This window comes from Leiobunum rupestre, chromosome 8 (assembly GCF_980474605.1).
Source record: "Leiobunum rupestre chromosome 8, qqLeiRupe1.1.hap1, whole genome shotgun sequence".
Lineage (NCBI taxonomy): Eukaryota > Metazoa > Arthropoda > Arachnida > Opiliones > Sclerosomatidae > Leiobunum > Leiobunum rupestre.
Window position 1 is genome coordinate 29095266 of NC_143391.1, and position 15351 is coordinate 29110616.

The window sequence follows — 15351 nt, forward strand, 5'->3', positions numbered from 1 at the left end:
GTCTGGAATGAAGATGAATCTTATCGTCTAACATATTTTTTTATCGTCTTTCGTCACTTGGTAAAATTTTCCGTAGTGAATAACGTTTCGTAGTCTCATCTGTCGGGATAAAAAGCGATAGCCCAATTTGCATACACGCGACTGATGAAGATATTCGGGTTTCCGTTGGAAACGGAGTGCTTTTCTCGCTTTCCGTTTTGAAACGTTCCTGCCATTAATCCCGTTTCCCCTATTTGTTTATATTCGCCGTTCGCGTAAACTAGGTTGGTCCGTGCGGGGGTTTGAATAGTACCGTAACCTCTCGGAACGAACCGGGTGAGCCTGCGCCGTTCTCCGTGCTCGTCAAACCGTGTCGCGCGTTTTAAGCGTCTCATCTCGGGCCAAAAACAAATTACGACCGAAAGTCTTTCTCCCGAGCAGGGAAAAGGCGGATTTGGCGTGCGCGAGCCACTCGGGACGAACGTGTTTTTAGTCGGATCCTTCTTTCTGTCCGGCGGCGGCGGCGGCTACTCGTTTCGCGGCGTAACCCCTGTGAAGTTCGCTCACCCGTCGCGCCTCTGTATCAATCTCGATCGACTCTTTTTCGTCGTACTTTTAGTGAAAAAAAACGCGTCGTTGAAAATTGATGATCAATGTTACAGTTCCGCGTCTCCTGTTTTCTACGTTGGCTTAATAGCCACTCTTTTTGGCGAAATTTATATTTCGATTTTTCATCGATTGTTAAAATCGTCGAAATAAATAGCCGCGTATAACGGCTGTCTGAAAAAGGGGGAAAATCCGTCTCCGATAATCAACCATCTGTTTGGCGGGGAAAAGCGACCGAGGCCCGAACGTCAAAATCGTTAAGCCTTTGTTATACAATATTATATCGCTGGGTGCGACTTTTAAATCATTTGCTTTACGTACGCGAATCGATTTCGGTCGGAATAAAACAATTATCTTCGAAAGTTACTTCAAGTTCGATTGTGAGAAATATAATTATATTTTGAAGTATTAATATTTGGAATACATCGTAATGGCTGCGACCGAGAATACTTATATTCTGGAAAGAAGAGACACGGGGAGTTCTTCAGTCAAGGTAAATTCGCGTCATAACGTATCTAAGCGACAATTATTAAATAGGATATTTTTTTTAAATCGCGATAAAAGTAGAAAAAAATATGTTTTTCATGGTTGGTCATGTATGGTAGGGAATAATTTATTATGCGCGTTTCGCGTCATTCATTTCCAGATGTTGAACCGTTGTTTTTATATATTATTCATATTATTTTACCTACTATTACCGTAAGCCGTATATCGAAAGTGGTGTGGATTTGGTTCTATATCTAACTTGAAATTTATCGTTGTTATAGGAGGCTGGTGACCTGGAAAGTCCGATATCCCCCGCCGATACCAAAGAACTTATGCAGGTCCATATATTTATATTTCCATTCTTACACTCTCACGCGAGTATGTGAAAAGTACATTGACCTCCCCCTCCACCGTATCTTAGAACAATAAAAAACATAAGTACTAATGGTCATTCCCCGCATTGTGTTTCCTTATAGACGATGTCACAATCTCCCTCTATCACCAGTAATCTGCCTCAAACCAGCTTTAACTATATAAACAGTATTATAGGATCTGGAGTTATAGGTACGTTCTAATTTCCGGAATGTCAGTTTATAAACTTTAATTACCTAATCATCATCATCTAATCTTAATAGTCAATTGTTTTTTTTAATTATAATTGCTTAATTAGCGTATATGGTTAAATGTCGGAAAAGGAAACTGTCCTGGCCCAAATTGTTTTCATATTTAATTTATTTTTCAAGTTCGGTTTTTAGTATTTTTTCCAGAGCAACTTGGGCAAATTATTATATTATTCGGGCATTTAGGATGCCACAAAAATATAATTAGCTTAAAAGTTAATTTTAATTATTTTTTTTTGAAAGGTATCGCTTACGCTCTTCATCAGAGCGGTTTCGGACTTGGAATAATACTACTTATTTTAACGGCAATCGCCACTGATTATTCGTTATGTATTTTGTTGAAAAGGTAATCTTAATTAACGTGGTTTTTTAACGGTGCGAATAATACTAACGTGGTACTTTACACGAAAGCGCAAATATCGTCGGCGCTACGACTTACCAGGACGTCGTTCAAATGGCGTTCGGCCGGGTGGGCTTCATCATTTTGACGCTCACGCAATACGTTTATCCTTTCATAGGTAAATTTCACATTTTTCATTTTTTTAAATTCAACTAAAAACGCTTGAAATTGTTTTCTTCCGATTTCAGCAATGATTAGCTACAACGTAATTATCGGTGATACTATAACCAAAGTGCTGGTGAGACTAATACCGTGTAAGTTTGTTTTGATAGCTTTCGAACCCATTCATAGCTCAAGCCATAAATTCATAATTACGGTTGCGTAATTATACACTTTTAGGAACTGTTATTATTATTATTATTATTAAATTACGTAACATAACCCCTCCCCCACCCCGTAACGAAGAGTAATATTTTTTAACCCCCAAATTATTTCAAAATTAATTAAATTTATTTATTGTTATACCTCTAGAAAACTAATCATAGTATTATAAATAAATTACTAATGTACCTTAAAATAGTTGAAAAATTAGGTTTCGATATACTCCCCCCCACCACCAGAGGTCCTATAACATCTTATATTTTAAAAATTTTCCTACAACATCCTATATTTTTAGCAAAATCCCCAAAAGTCCTATTAAATCCTATAATTTTGATATTTTGCCCATTTTAGGTCCCGCCACTTAGTTAAATTGCTAGATTTATCTATAGGATAAATTGCTATACAAAGTCATTCTAGTCTATACTTTTGTTACTGTACTAGTATATTTTTGTGATAAAATGGTTAAATAGTTAATATTTTTAAGTGAAAATCAAAGATTTATTTCACTAAATATAGATTTGGTTTTTAAATGCATAAAGTTAGTAAATGAAATGGCATATATAGTACTATAAAATCCTATAATTTTGAAAAAGTAGTCCTAGAAATTCAATCCTATTTTTCCTATTAAAAAAATTGAAGATTTGAGTGGGGGCCCTGGATATAGAATTATGACTTCCATTCCCTCTTTAACATTTAGTAACGCTCGTACAACGCGACACTCCATCTTAAATTACGCCATTGGTGAACAGTCCCTTAAAGCTTATAGAACTTCGTTTGCAAACGGTTTACTTCGGATAATCTAAAACCTAGAACGAATTACCCCTGGAAGGCGACTCTCCTAAAAGTACCGATGCATCGCGGGAAAACACGCTACGGGCATTTTTCGAAGCTCTATCCTGATATTAATTTTTTTGTTTATCTCGATCTTGTCAGTGGGCGACTAATGGGATATTCCTTTCCCCCGTATTTAGCTATCCAAACGAACGTACTGGGGAATCGAAACTTCGTCGTGTTCGTGACGACTTGTTTGGTGACCTTGCCCCTATCCATGTACCGACACATTTCCAAATTATCCAAGGTTAGTCGACTCTTTTTCAGTCGTTCCCATTTGTCAAATTGGATTTAATTCCAAATATTTATCAGTGGCTATTGTATACTATTTATTAATTCTTATTTTTACGACGATGACATAGGCGTCGGTGTTTTCCTTGGTGGGTGTTATATTCATCATGGGATTCGTTCTGACTAGAATAGCGACGATGGTCGATACTGTGTAAGTTTGGCTACGATAAGAAAACCACTAACGAGTTCGGACGTCATTTGAGCTCGTTTCTTTTCAATTTAAGGCCCGAAATGCCGGGAGCGTACAAGTTCGCCAACACGGGAATTACAGAATCTATCGGTGTTATGGCATTTGGTGAGTACTCCTCGTTGACTTCACCGTCTCCATACTTCCCCTCGAACTGTCAGCTAATCTATCCGAAAATCTTTAGTTTGTATGCAAAACGAGTTACCCATTCTACCTTGAAATTTTTTAATAGTAGAATTTCTTAAATTGAGCGAAAGTGTTAGAATGGTGTATTACGTTCGCGTTTGTAACGGAACGAAATTAAGTTAAGCCTTTCTGTATTAAAGGGGAACGGCCAAGCTTTTCCAAATAGCGCCTTATTAGCATATCGAACAAGACGTTCAATATACTTACACGTACCGTATTTTGTATTGAAAAAAATTGTTTTTAGCTCAAAAAGTTGAAACGCAAAATAACGCGAAGTATTTAGGTTTTAATTTTCGACGCCATCTTAAGGTGTACGCCAGCACGACCTTAGTGAGCGATTTGCGAACTAGCCTAACTTTTGAAATCGCGCTATTGGGGGATCTTAAAATTCATTTTGCGCGTGAAAATACGCCGCCATGTTCAGGTATAAAAGCAGGTAAATAAGCCTGCTATACCTCATAATTACATATGCTCATAATGTAAAGGAACTGTCACGCGCAAAAACGTAATTTTGAAATCGGGCAATTTAGGTTTAGGTCTCGCATAACTGGAACGCGCCGCGAGTGCAAAATAAAAAAAAAAACAAATCTTTCGCGTCTTCAGCAGCGTGCGCTTTTATATTGTTTTTCAATTTTAATCAAGCAAGGAGTGTCTCACCGATTTTTCACCAGGTGTCGCAGTGGACGCGCGCTTTTCAATTTGCCGAAATTTCTGTATTTTATTAAATATTAACCGCTTAATATTTTTTGACGCGGTTTTCACCATAAATTTTAGTTTTTAACGGGCTATAAGGCTATCTAACTGGTTAAACCTGGACCGTTCCCCTTTAATAGCGCGTGTTTATTTGTTCGTTCTAAGCTTTCATGTGCCACCACAACTCCTTTCTATTGTACGGAGCGTTGGAGAGCCCTAGTCAAAAACGCTGGAATCGCGTGACCCACATCAGCGTCTCCATCGCCTTCGTCATCATCGTGGTGTTTGGCGTCGGTGGCTACGTCACGTTCAAGGGATTCAGCCAAGGTAGTAATGAGATTTTAATCGAGCCTCGCTTTAACTCTCCATTCTCACTGACGCGTTTCCCCGGCCAACGCAGGCGACTTGCTGGAGAACTATTGCAACACCGACGACTGGGCCAACGCCGCCCGCATTGTTTTCACGGTGACTATTATGTTCACCTCGCCCATCGAGTGCTTCGTGGCCAGAGAGGTCAGTCTCCGCGCCCTCTTTCTTATCCCGAAACCCGGATTCATTTCAACCACGAATATCGAACTGCATTAGATAGTCACAGTGGCGTAGACAGAAATTCCTCAAGAGGGGGTCGAAGTATGTGAATGTTAAGAGGGGGGTCGAGAAGGGGGTGGAAATTTAGTACAGTCAAAGGTAGATCCAAGGGGGGTAGACACGGACCCCCCCTTGTCTACGCCACTGGATAGTCAAGCCTCAGTTACTAGGATGGGAGGGGCTTCCTTATTATGACGAAGGTCACGCGCCGCCGCTCCAAAATTGTATTGCCGGTAACTTTATAAAACATGGCTCGTTTCATCTTGGATTAACAAATAACAATAGTAGTGTCTACCTGGATATATCACTTAGTGCAGATCCGGCTCCGGATGTGTCGGAGCCGGAGCCGGAGCCAAAACTCGGCTCCCTAAAAAGCCGGAGCCGGAGCCGGATGCAAAATCCTAGAGCCGGAGCCAGAGCCGACTCCGATTGCACTAATAACTGTTTTAAGCGCATGTATATATTCAGATAACACTAATATTTCTGTGAAAGAATACACGATTGTGTTTCAAAAGCTAATCAAAGCGTTAAATAAACTTCACAACATCATCATTCATCAATACTAATAAAAATATTTTATTTTATTTTTACACAAGATAGATAACAAAGTTACCAGTGGAGTGTACCACTACTACTGCTAGGACTTAAATAATTAGTATTTACCAAGTTATCAGTGGAGTGTACCACTCCTACTGCTAGGACTCGTAAATTCATAACAAAAAAGGGAGCGTCCATTAATTACGTGAGGCGATTTTGGTGATTTTTCGACCCCCCCCTCTCCCATTGGTGAGATTATCCTCGACCCCCTCCCCCCCCTAATAGCACGTGAGATTTTTCAAAGTGTGTATTTTTAGTGTAAATACGTTAATCTGTGTTTGATTGCGTTGGATTTATTTAAAAAAACGTAATTTGGTTAATTATTTATATTTAAGACAAGTTAAGACTAGTATTTTAGACAGAACGTAGTCTAGAATCACAGTGAGAAAATCGAACAATAACATACTTAAATTTAAAGTATTAAGGAACTACTAAAATTCGTAAATGAATATTCATTCTAATTCAGTCCACGGGGACTCATGTGTGGTCTCATCTCCTCCTTCAACCTCGCTCTGATTAAGCCACTTAAAACCGTTGTCGCTTGTACACAGAAGCTCAGTAACTCGGCGTGCCACAATCCGTGAAGATCACACTTTGCACGCTGGTGCAGGTGGTGCTCTGTGGACCGCACGCCGGTGCTCTGCAGCTCTTGTGACGGATGAAAAGTAGATACCGCATGTACTGCAGCATCTCTTTTTCAGATCACCACGTACACTTGGGCAATAGAGGTCATAGGGCATGCTGATGAAGGTGTGTAAGGGTTGAATTACTTAATTTAACCCAGTTTATCGCAATTTTACACTTTCTTGCGGAAAAAATTACGTGATATTTTTTCCTGAACCCCTCCCCCTCTCCTCCACGTGAGATTGGATGAGATTCAGCTCGATCCCCTCCCTCCCCTTAACGCCCCACTTAAATTTATGGACGCTCCCAAAGCTTAGACATATAAAATTACCATAAAAGTATTGGAACCGGCTCCTGCGGCTCCTGGAGCCGGTTTGAAACACTTGGAGCCGGAGCGGCTCCGGCGGAGCCGCGGCTCCAGATCCGAGTCCGGTCTTCACCGGAGCCGACTGGAGCCGATAGGGTTTAAGTCGGGGCCGGAGCCGTATTGGAGCCGGAGCCATGCGGAGCACTAAAATCACTTGAAAAAAAACCTGACAAGCAAATGACTTTTGCGACAGCAGCGCCGCTTCGGCGAAGTTAACGGATAATTTCCGAAACTCCCGTAACACGTAGCCTTCTATAAGTCAGAACCCGTAACAAACACTTAGGAAATGCACCCGGAACGCTAGAGTGATATATCCAGGTAGGCACCAATGAGGTAGAATAAATAGAGATAAAAATCCGCCTTCCAGGACCTACCGTTTCGCGGGACAGTATTTGTTGAGTTGGAGAGTTAGGCCTAGTAAATGAGCTTAATCAAATCGTATTGGCGCCATTTATCGTGTTATTGGAAAACTAAACCTTCATATATTTTGCAAAAGTGTCTGCTTATAGAAACAGATGGGGCCAACATGATTGGGTAAAGTTGAAACTTTAGCCTATTTATTCTACTTAATTGGTAGGCACTACTATTCATTGCCAAGTGAAACTTAATACTTAAATTTTAATAGGCGTCTTTTTCATTGAACCCAATGAGGTAGAATATGAACTAGAGATACAAACAAATCCGGGATTCGCGGGACACGTTTTATTTGAGTAGGTGAATTAGGCTTAAGTTTCAACTTTATCCAATCGTGTTGGCGCCATCTGTTTCTATAAGTAGACACTTTGGCAAAATATATGAAGGTTTAGTTTTCCAATAACACGATAAATGGCGCCAATACGATTTGATTAAGCTCATTTACTAGGCCTAACTCTCCAACTCATAAAATACTGTCCCGCGAAACGGTAGGTTCTGGAAGGCGGATTTGGATCTCTATTTATTCTACCTCATTTGATTGAACCATAATCCTATCATAAGGTCCCCATAATCAAAGGTCAAGGCCAAATTTTTGACGATCACATACCCGTTATTAAGAGGTAGGTTTTCAAAATCTGCCCCTCCAAGTGGTTATGTTCTCAACTATGCATTTCTGAAATAAATTTCACGAAATGCATGATGAATGCGCGCAAGCCGTGCGCAAACGTTTTTAAACTTAGAACTACGCGGGAGAAATCTCCGCCGCGAGCCCTAGCACCGTAGCCGAGGCTTATTCACAATTCTATCACTTTAAAACTTAAAATTAACACTTAATCTCTTATCTTTGCAAAATGATCAATGAGAAATGAGTTGCGTTTCTGAAGGTATTTATTTTTCAAATGCGAGATTTAGACGCGTCTTGCGCGGCATTTATCAACCCGAGCGTGGCTGTTCTACCAAGTAAGATAATATTTTAGTTGTAGAAATTTTGAAAAACATGTCGCTACTGCCCTATAGTCGTACGTTCATTTTCTTCTCGCATGGACAATGCCGTAACCATATAGGGTCTCTATGCTAGACCTTTACTTATGATAGGCTTATGATTGAACGAAAATAGTAATATTAACAGCAAATTGATTTGGTAGTAATACAGGTATTTTTCTAAGAATGAAGAGTAATTTTTTCGCTGGTGTCGTGTCGTGGATGGAGTCAACGACCAACTCCTGTCTCCTGGTTGTCTTAAGTGGTTACGTAAAATGCGGAACGTCACCTCGGAGGGTAGAAAGGGTATTCATGGTTGAAATGAATACATTCATGGTGTACTTTGTGTAGTTAGCTTCTCCCCGCGCGTCAATGACGTGTGGCCCGCAAAAATGTAAATGAAGACTAATATTTAAGCGCGTAAACAATTGCAGGTGGTCGAGAATACTTTTTTTGCGGGTAAGCAGCCGTCATCGACTTTGCGTCACGTGTTGGTCACTTCTTTCATCGTATTTTTGGCGTTTGGACTCTCGACGCTGACCGACTGTTTAGGCATCGTTCTCGAACTGAATGTAAGCTCGTATAATAAACAGTGGTGTAGTCGGGCCAGGGCGTCGCCTCGGTGCTTTTTCAACTTGCCAGGGCGCGCCTTGCTTTTATTTCGTATATAATTTTTCTCGAATAAAGGGTATGATGAATTTATTAAAAAATTTGCCCGCGGGAAAATAACGTAACAATTTCAAATCATTACCTAGGTACGGCCAGCTTCAATCAGGCTAAAAATCGAAGTTGGAACGTCCAACTTGGACGTACATTTATAGCCGTCGGTACAGCCAGCTTCGATCAGGTTAAAATCGAAGTTGGAACTTCCAACTTGGACGTACATTTATAGCCGCCGGTACAGCCAGCTTCGATCAGGCTAAAAATCGAAGTTGGCCGTACCCAGGTAGCGCCCCGGTTCTTTTTTTTAGGACTACACCACTGATAATAAAATGAGAATATTTGTAAAAGTAACGTTGTCGTAACTCGTTCAGGGAGTGCTGGCCGCCGTTCCTCTGGCTTACGTTCTTCCGGCGTTGACGTATCTGAAGTTGGAAGACGGGAAACTCTTATCTTGGAGGAAGATACCGGCTCTGCTGTTGGCCATTTTCGGGTCGGCGGTGGCTGTGGTCGGCGTCGTCATGGCCGTCCTCAACATCGCGGACGGCGTCAGTTGCAGTCACGGCAAGGTCATGTCCTATTGCCAGGTCATCGACCTTCCCCCGACGCTGTCCTCGCCCACCGAACTGTACCCCCTGGACAATATAACGGCCACTTGACTCGTGGCTTAATCGTAGGCCTATAGTTTTTCTAGGCGCCAAATCAATTCGGGTTGGGGTGGGACGTTCGCCGAGGCCTATACCGCTCTCCAACCCGACCGCGAAAATCGACGATACTATGTCACTTGTAAACGAAAAATTAGATAACTATAAATTATAACGCAATCCTATTTTTTGGGGTGTCAATGGAGGAGCCGTAGGTTGCGAATATAATGTACACGTAGTGTTCCGCGAAATATGGTTGATCCATCATTTTCGAAAATATAATATAGACGTATTTATAAATATATATATTATAACTCAACCGTGAAATATTTTAATGTTATATCGACGGAAACTGTATAAATTGCGATGACGGATATATTGTTAATTATTCGAAATTTTTAACGAAAGTCGCGGCAGCTAATGAGTAGTTTGAAGCTATTTTATTCACTGTTGAAACCTCCCATTAACCCACACGATATCTGTCTTTCTGACCAAAATGTATTTCCTACCCAACTGATAACGCGAACTAGGATTGAGGAAAGGTATTTTGTTAATTCGTTGTGAAATGTTTGCGAAAAAAATTCCATGTTGGATCATTTGACCCTGATTTTTCTGGATCCTCGATCTTCGTTTATGCCGCACAAAGATGATTTGGAAAAACGCGAACTAAATTTGTTGTTTCTTTTCATTGTTGTACGCAGTCGCATCAAATGAACCTATAACCAGACGTTTATACGTAATCTCCTTCGGGGGGAAGTATCTAGTACCGTTTTGTCGAGCTGCGATTCGCGGATGTGCACGTTTGAATTGGCTGAAAAACGGTCAAAACATAGTGCGTAGAAAATATGGGAATGGCGGCGATATCAAGTATTTCTAACACCATACAAACTAGCAGACGACGGAAGGATGTGCGTTTTCATGGCCACCAAAGACTCATTACACCCTCCCGTATTGTTCAGCCGGTTCTAGTTAAAGAGATAGTGACACATTTTTTTCATACATAATATTTTTACATTAAATATATAAAAAGACCATGATAAATATAGTGGTAATAACGATTTTAGTTAAAAAACATAATTATTAACTATTAAGTTTGAGATTTTAAATGGAAGGATCAACTACCCCGACTGCTCCGGGTCTCATATTGCTGACGTCATTCGCGGGTATTATCTGCCGCTGCCTTGGCCGCTATACACTCTTTTTAGAAACGTTTACTGGACGCCGCCATTATCGTACAGACAACCAACGAGCAAGCCCTCTACCACAGAAATTTCATCCCCCCAAAACCGGTTTTTTCATCACCCTCCCCGTAGACTGTAAGGTAATGGCGGTCGATTGGGAAGGCGCGTTTAAGAGTCTATAGCGAGCCGAGGGAGAATATACAGAGGGAAAATAGCGACTTGCCAACCAAATACGTCGTACAATATGGGTGGGTTTGCGGGGAAGAGAACATTTCACAAATATTTCAATTCATAATTAAATACTAATTTAAAGTGGTATAACATTTATATTTTCGTATTCACGGCATTAAACTCTATCTAATGAAGGTCATTAAGTCAAGAAATTTAACTGTGCTCCAAGCTGTCACCTAGGAGCAACAAACACAAGGAGAACGCAGCTAGCCTTTAAACACGCTAACGAAGGGTTGTGTACGAATTTCATTGGACGGGCGTCACCAGCCTTTACGCTGAACGTTTTACGGGCGGGGGGAAGACAATTTCAAAATTTTCCCCTTCCGACGGCAGCAGGCGCTAAAGCGTCTAGCCAATGAAAAACGTATGCAAGAAAATCCACGACTTTTGACGGGTTGCGTTCTCCTTGTGTGGGGTGTTGTGTTTGTTGCTCCTAGCTGTCACTATCTCTTTAAGTTAATTCTTTAGTGATTTCCGCAAAAAGGATATTACACGTTTTTAACATAAACGGAACGTGATGTTGGATACTTTCCCCTCGAAGGAGTTTTATTTTAAACGTTACGTAACGTTTCAATACCGGTGGCAGTGGTTACCTTCACCGAAACGTATATCATTTATTTTCATCGTTTTAGACGTTATTTATATTAACACTAGTCTTAAATTTGTACTTATATTTATGCATACGTCACGCGCCAATCGTAAGTTCGTAAAATATCTGTATTTCAATCATAATGAAACAATTATCATTTTTGTTTGGACGCTAATACCCTCTGCAGACATTTTTTGTAAACTAAAGCTAATTTTTAATCTTGGTTTAACAATTTTTTTGTTTAAAAGTAAATTGAAATGGCTTTTTTTTAGGATCGTCTGAGGAGGGTATTACCAAAAGTATATAATATATACCTTACGAGAGAAGTATCCTTCTGCCAATACTGCTAACGTCACACGTTAAAACACGTACCTTCGCGGGCTCCCGCTGATTTTTCAAAATACAATTTGGAAAATCAATAGTCGAAATTCATCATTTCGTGAAACTATTCAACATAGTTAGGCGAAGAACAACACGGTAAATATTGAGCTACGATGTGATTCCGTGGTTTACCGGAAAATACGCACTTATTAAAAACTGCTTTCAGCCGGCGAAGGTTCATGTTTCATTTTCAAAACTCTCCTAATAGATATATTATAGACTTCTGATAGTACACATTCTAGGTTAATAAATTTGCCGCCTTAGTTCCAAAACGAGGTATATTATTTTATTTATAAAAATAATTTAAATATTTAAAGATATTACGCAATACTATTGAAAATTGATACCGAAATTATATAATTTTGAAACTATATTCTTAAGAAGATGTAATCGAATTTTGTGTGAAAGGTCGCCGTAGTGGATAATAATGTGAATAAGTCTCGATTAAATTGTTACTTTTTTTATAAATACTTAATATAATTATTATATTTAACGAGTCTGTTCTTTATAAACTTTGTTACGTTTATTTTTAAAATAAATAGTATATGCAAATTTTATCGTTCAATGTTATTTCTTGATTCAGATACAATACGATCTACAACCCGCAGATAATAGTTATTTCAAAATCCCGCGTCAGCGTCCCTCCTTAATGAAGTCGGAAAATCCGTTAGATGGCAGCAGCGACGAATAAAGAGAGCAGTTCACGGCTTACGTACGTTTTCGCAACGTAATTTTCTTTCATCTTTGAACGGGAGCGTTCAAAATGGCTGCTGGTTCGTCCGATAGCGAATTTTTAACAACGAACATGTATAAATGTTCGAGATGTAATTACCAAGTGGCTAACATCGAAGATATCAAATCGCATATTGCGAGCTGCAACAACGTTTTAACAGACGGTAAGTTTATTTCCATTTTACAAAACCTTTAGAGGGAAAGGGAAGGGCGTTTAGGATTTCAGTGCCTTTTGGATTCGTCGTGTAGAAACGGAAGGGCGCGATATCGAGGGGGCTATTTTTACGTCCGCGTGTCGCTGCACCAGTACACCTATCGTTTAGTCGAAACATCGTTTTGAGCGGGAAATTTAAATTTCGCTTTTCGCTTTATTTTTTTTTAAGGATGACCATTTATTTTAGGAGTTTCAGTTTTGAAGCAAAATCAAGTGGCGGACGCGGGTTTGAAACAAAATTCAGGAGCGGACGCCGTGTATACGGTCCTGATACCGATCAGAAGGCCACCCATCGCGCCGACGGGTTTTGTCCTGGCAAACTTTCAGTGGAGTAGAGAGGCCACGTTGCGACTGATCGAATTGGTCAAGCTATACAATCACGAGTTCGTCCGATCGGTGGTCAAGTTGGTCTGGGCCAAGATAGCGCGACAGATGACAGAAAGCGGATGGATGGTGACGGGAATGCAGTGCAGCAATAAGCTGAAAGGCTTGAAGAGGCAGTTCTTGAACGTCAAAGCGGAGAATGACCGTAGAATGAAAGGCACGGGAAAAGACTCGATTTTAATTAGAGGCAAAAGGGTCTTCGAGTACGTCACTGAGATGGAAGACTTAATGGTCGAAGAACTGAAGGAGAACCCGACCGAGGAAGACTCTTCAGCCACGTACGAGGTGTCTCTGTTGGAGGCAATGACGTCGCCGACTTGTAAGAACGTGGAACCGCCTGTTCGCGTTAATTATCCCACCGAAGTCGAACTCCCTCAAAGTAGCACCGACTCGGAATCTTCGAGTGACGACTCGGACAAGGCCGATAGGAAGACCAGAAGGACGCGCAAACGCAAAGTGGACGACCCGCCGGAATGGTTTGTCAAATACGCGGAAGATTGCCGATCTAGGCACGAAAAGAGGATGGACACTTGTAACCGTTTAATGACTTTGTTGGAGAAGTTCGCCGAGAGCGAGTGAAATTTGTATTTGTATCAAAAGATATAAAAACTTGTTTTCGCGCGAAGTTTACTCGTGTTTTTATTTACACCTACCGTCTTACCCATTGTGCCGTATTAATTAATTGACGTTGCAGGGGATGAAATCGCCGGTTCTTCGATGATGACTGACGACCCCCTGTCCGAATTATCTTTGGAAGTTTTAGCGGATGACAAGGCGTCTACCGCGTTTCAGTGGCCGCACGAAGGTACGGAGACGCTTCTTGACGAGTAAAGCGCGAAACAGCGTTCCAGAATTTAAGTTCTCCCTTTTCAGCAACCGTAAAGTTCCTGCAACTTTTGAAACAGGAGCTTCAAGGTGACGTAAACCTCGGTTCGTTCAAGTCCGTCACTTATCCCAAAATATCGAAACGGATGAGGGAAAAGGGCTGGAGCGTCACTAGTATCCAGTGCGAGTACAAATGGCGCAATATGAGGAGAAGTTTCTACCGTCTACGTAACAAGGTTAAGAGGAGGGCGAACTTCAAAAGGTAACTACGTAACTAATAAGTTAATACCTATGTTTAAGTGTTAAATTTGCACCAAGAGGGGAGCGTAATTTCCTTAATGACACTCAATTTTGGTGGACTTCAGTCTAACTAAACTAGCTTATTACATGCTCTTTGCTCGTTGTCAAAGAGCGCGTGTTTAGGGGCCGAGGCGTAGGACCGGCGCTTAATAATTTGTTTTTAAGTTTTAGTATAGAGGGAAGAGGCTGTTATTTTCGCTCGTGATGTATGCGGTGGTGGTGGTGATGATGGTGAAGGTGAATATTACAGTGGAAGCTACAGTTCCGTATAGGTCCCCGGGAATCGACGAATTCTCTTCAACGGCACTCGATATAAATTTAATTTAGACGTCATTCGATTGGTATTAAGGCCCATTTTCATGCTCGCTGGTAGCGGATAAAAATTGTCAAAATTCGCATCCGCCACTTGCAAGCGTGAAAATTAATCTAAAATATCTGTTTGAAACAGATCGACGCGGAAAGTGAAAAAGTGTGTAGCGGAAGCGGATTTTGTCGATTTTTACCCGCTACCAGCGAGCATGAAAATGGGGCTTTAGTTCTCTCTATCTACTTATGCCAGTGCTGAGCCGCGGTTAAAAGCTACTATTGTGCCTGTGCCATCTTGCTATTTTATAAAATCAACTATTTCATTTTAGGATTTGGAGGTACTACGACGCTGTCGAGGAGTTGGTCAAACTGTGGAACTTGAGATGCAGCGTCCATTTGGATGATAACTCCGAAAGCGGCGACGGAGAGTCCGGAAGCGAAGAAGAAATGTCCGATTCGACGAACCCCAAGAAAATGAAGTTGAGTCATCACCAACCCAAGTGGTTTTTGGACTTTAGGAAAGAGTGCGAAAAAAGGCATCAACAAAGACAGGCCACCGCGAACCGCCTCGCTAATATTTTGGAGAAATTCGTCGAACGGGTAAATTGCAAATGCTACAAAAAGTGGAAGTGAATTGTTTCTGTCGGTTACACGCGTGGAAACGTAAGATCTTAAAGTTTGGTTTTATATGTTAATACGCGAATTAGTTGTACAAATAACAATAAAGGTTCCA

At 40.8% G+C, this 15351-nt stretch overlaps 2 protein-coding genes across 3 annotated transcripts; both read left to right on the top strand.

The window, feature by feature from the left end:
• The first annotated feature begins 63 nt into the window (after window positions 1-63).
• Window positions 64-12272, top strand: LOC149933046 (putative sodium-coupled neutral amino acid transporter 11). Its single transcript, XM_090157481.1, has 13 exons — window positions 64-1078; window positions 1353-1409; window positions 1548-1635; window positions 1935-2037; window positions 2103-2209; window positions 2280-2345; window positions 3384-3490; window positions 3606-3685; window positions 3759-3829; window positions 4766-4927; window positions 5001-5113; window positions 8606-8743; window positions 9206-12272. The coding sequence occupies exons 1-13, from the start codon at window positions 1016-1018 to the stop codon at window positions 9488-9490; spliced, it is 1440 nt and encodes a 479-aa protein (XP_090013607.1). The 5' UTR covers window positions 64-1015; the 3' UTR covers window positions 9491-12272.
• Window positions 12273-12527: 255 nt separating this feature from the next.
• Window positions 12528-15351, top strand: LOC149933047 (uncharacterized). 2 transcript variants are annotated; one of them, XM_090155648.1, is made up of 4 exons: window positions 12562-12753; window positions 13882-13992; window positions 14061-14274; window positions 14948-15351. In XM_090155648.1, exons 1-4 carry the CDS (start codon window positions 12621-12623, stop codon window positions 15249-15251), a joined length of 762 nt encoding a protein of 253 aa, XP_090011774.1. In that variant the 5' UTR covers window positions 12562-12620; the 3' UTR covers window positions 15252-15351. The 2 variants fall into 2 exon arrangements, with proteins under 2 accessions (XP_090011773.1, XP_090011774.1); XM_090155647.1 differs by lacking the exons at window positions 13882-13992; window positions 14061-14274; window positions 14948-15351 and adding an exon at window positions 12991-13874 and having other exon boundaries at window positions 12528-12753.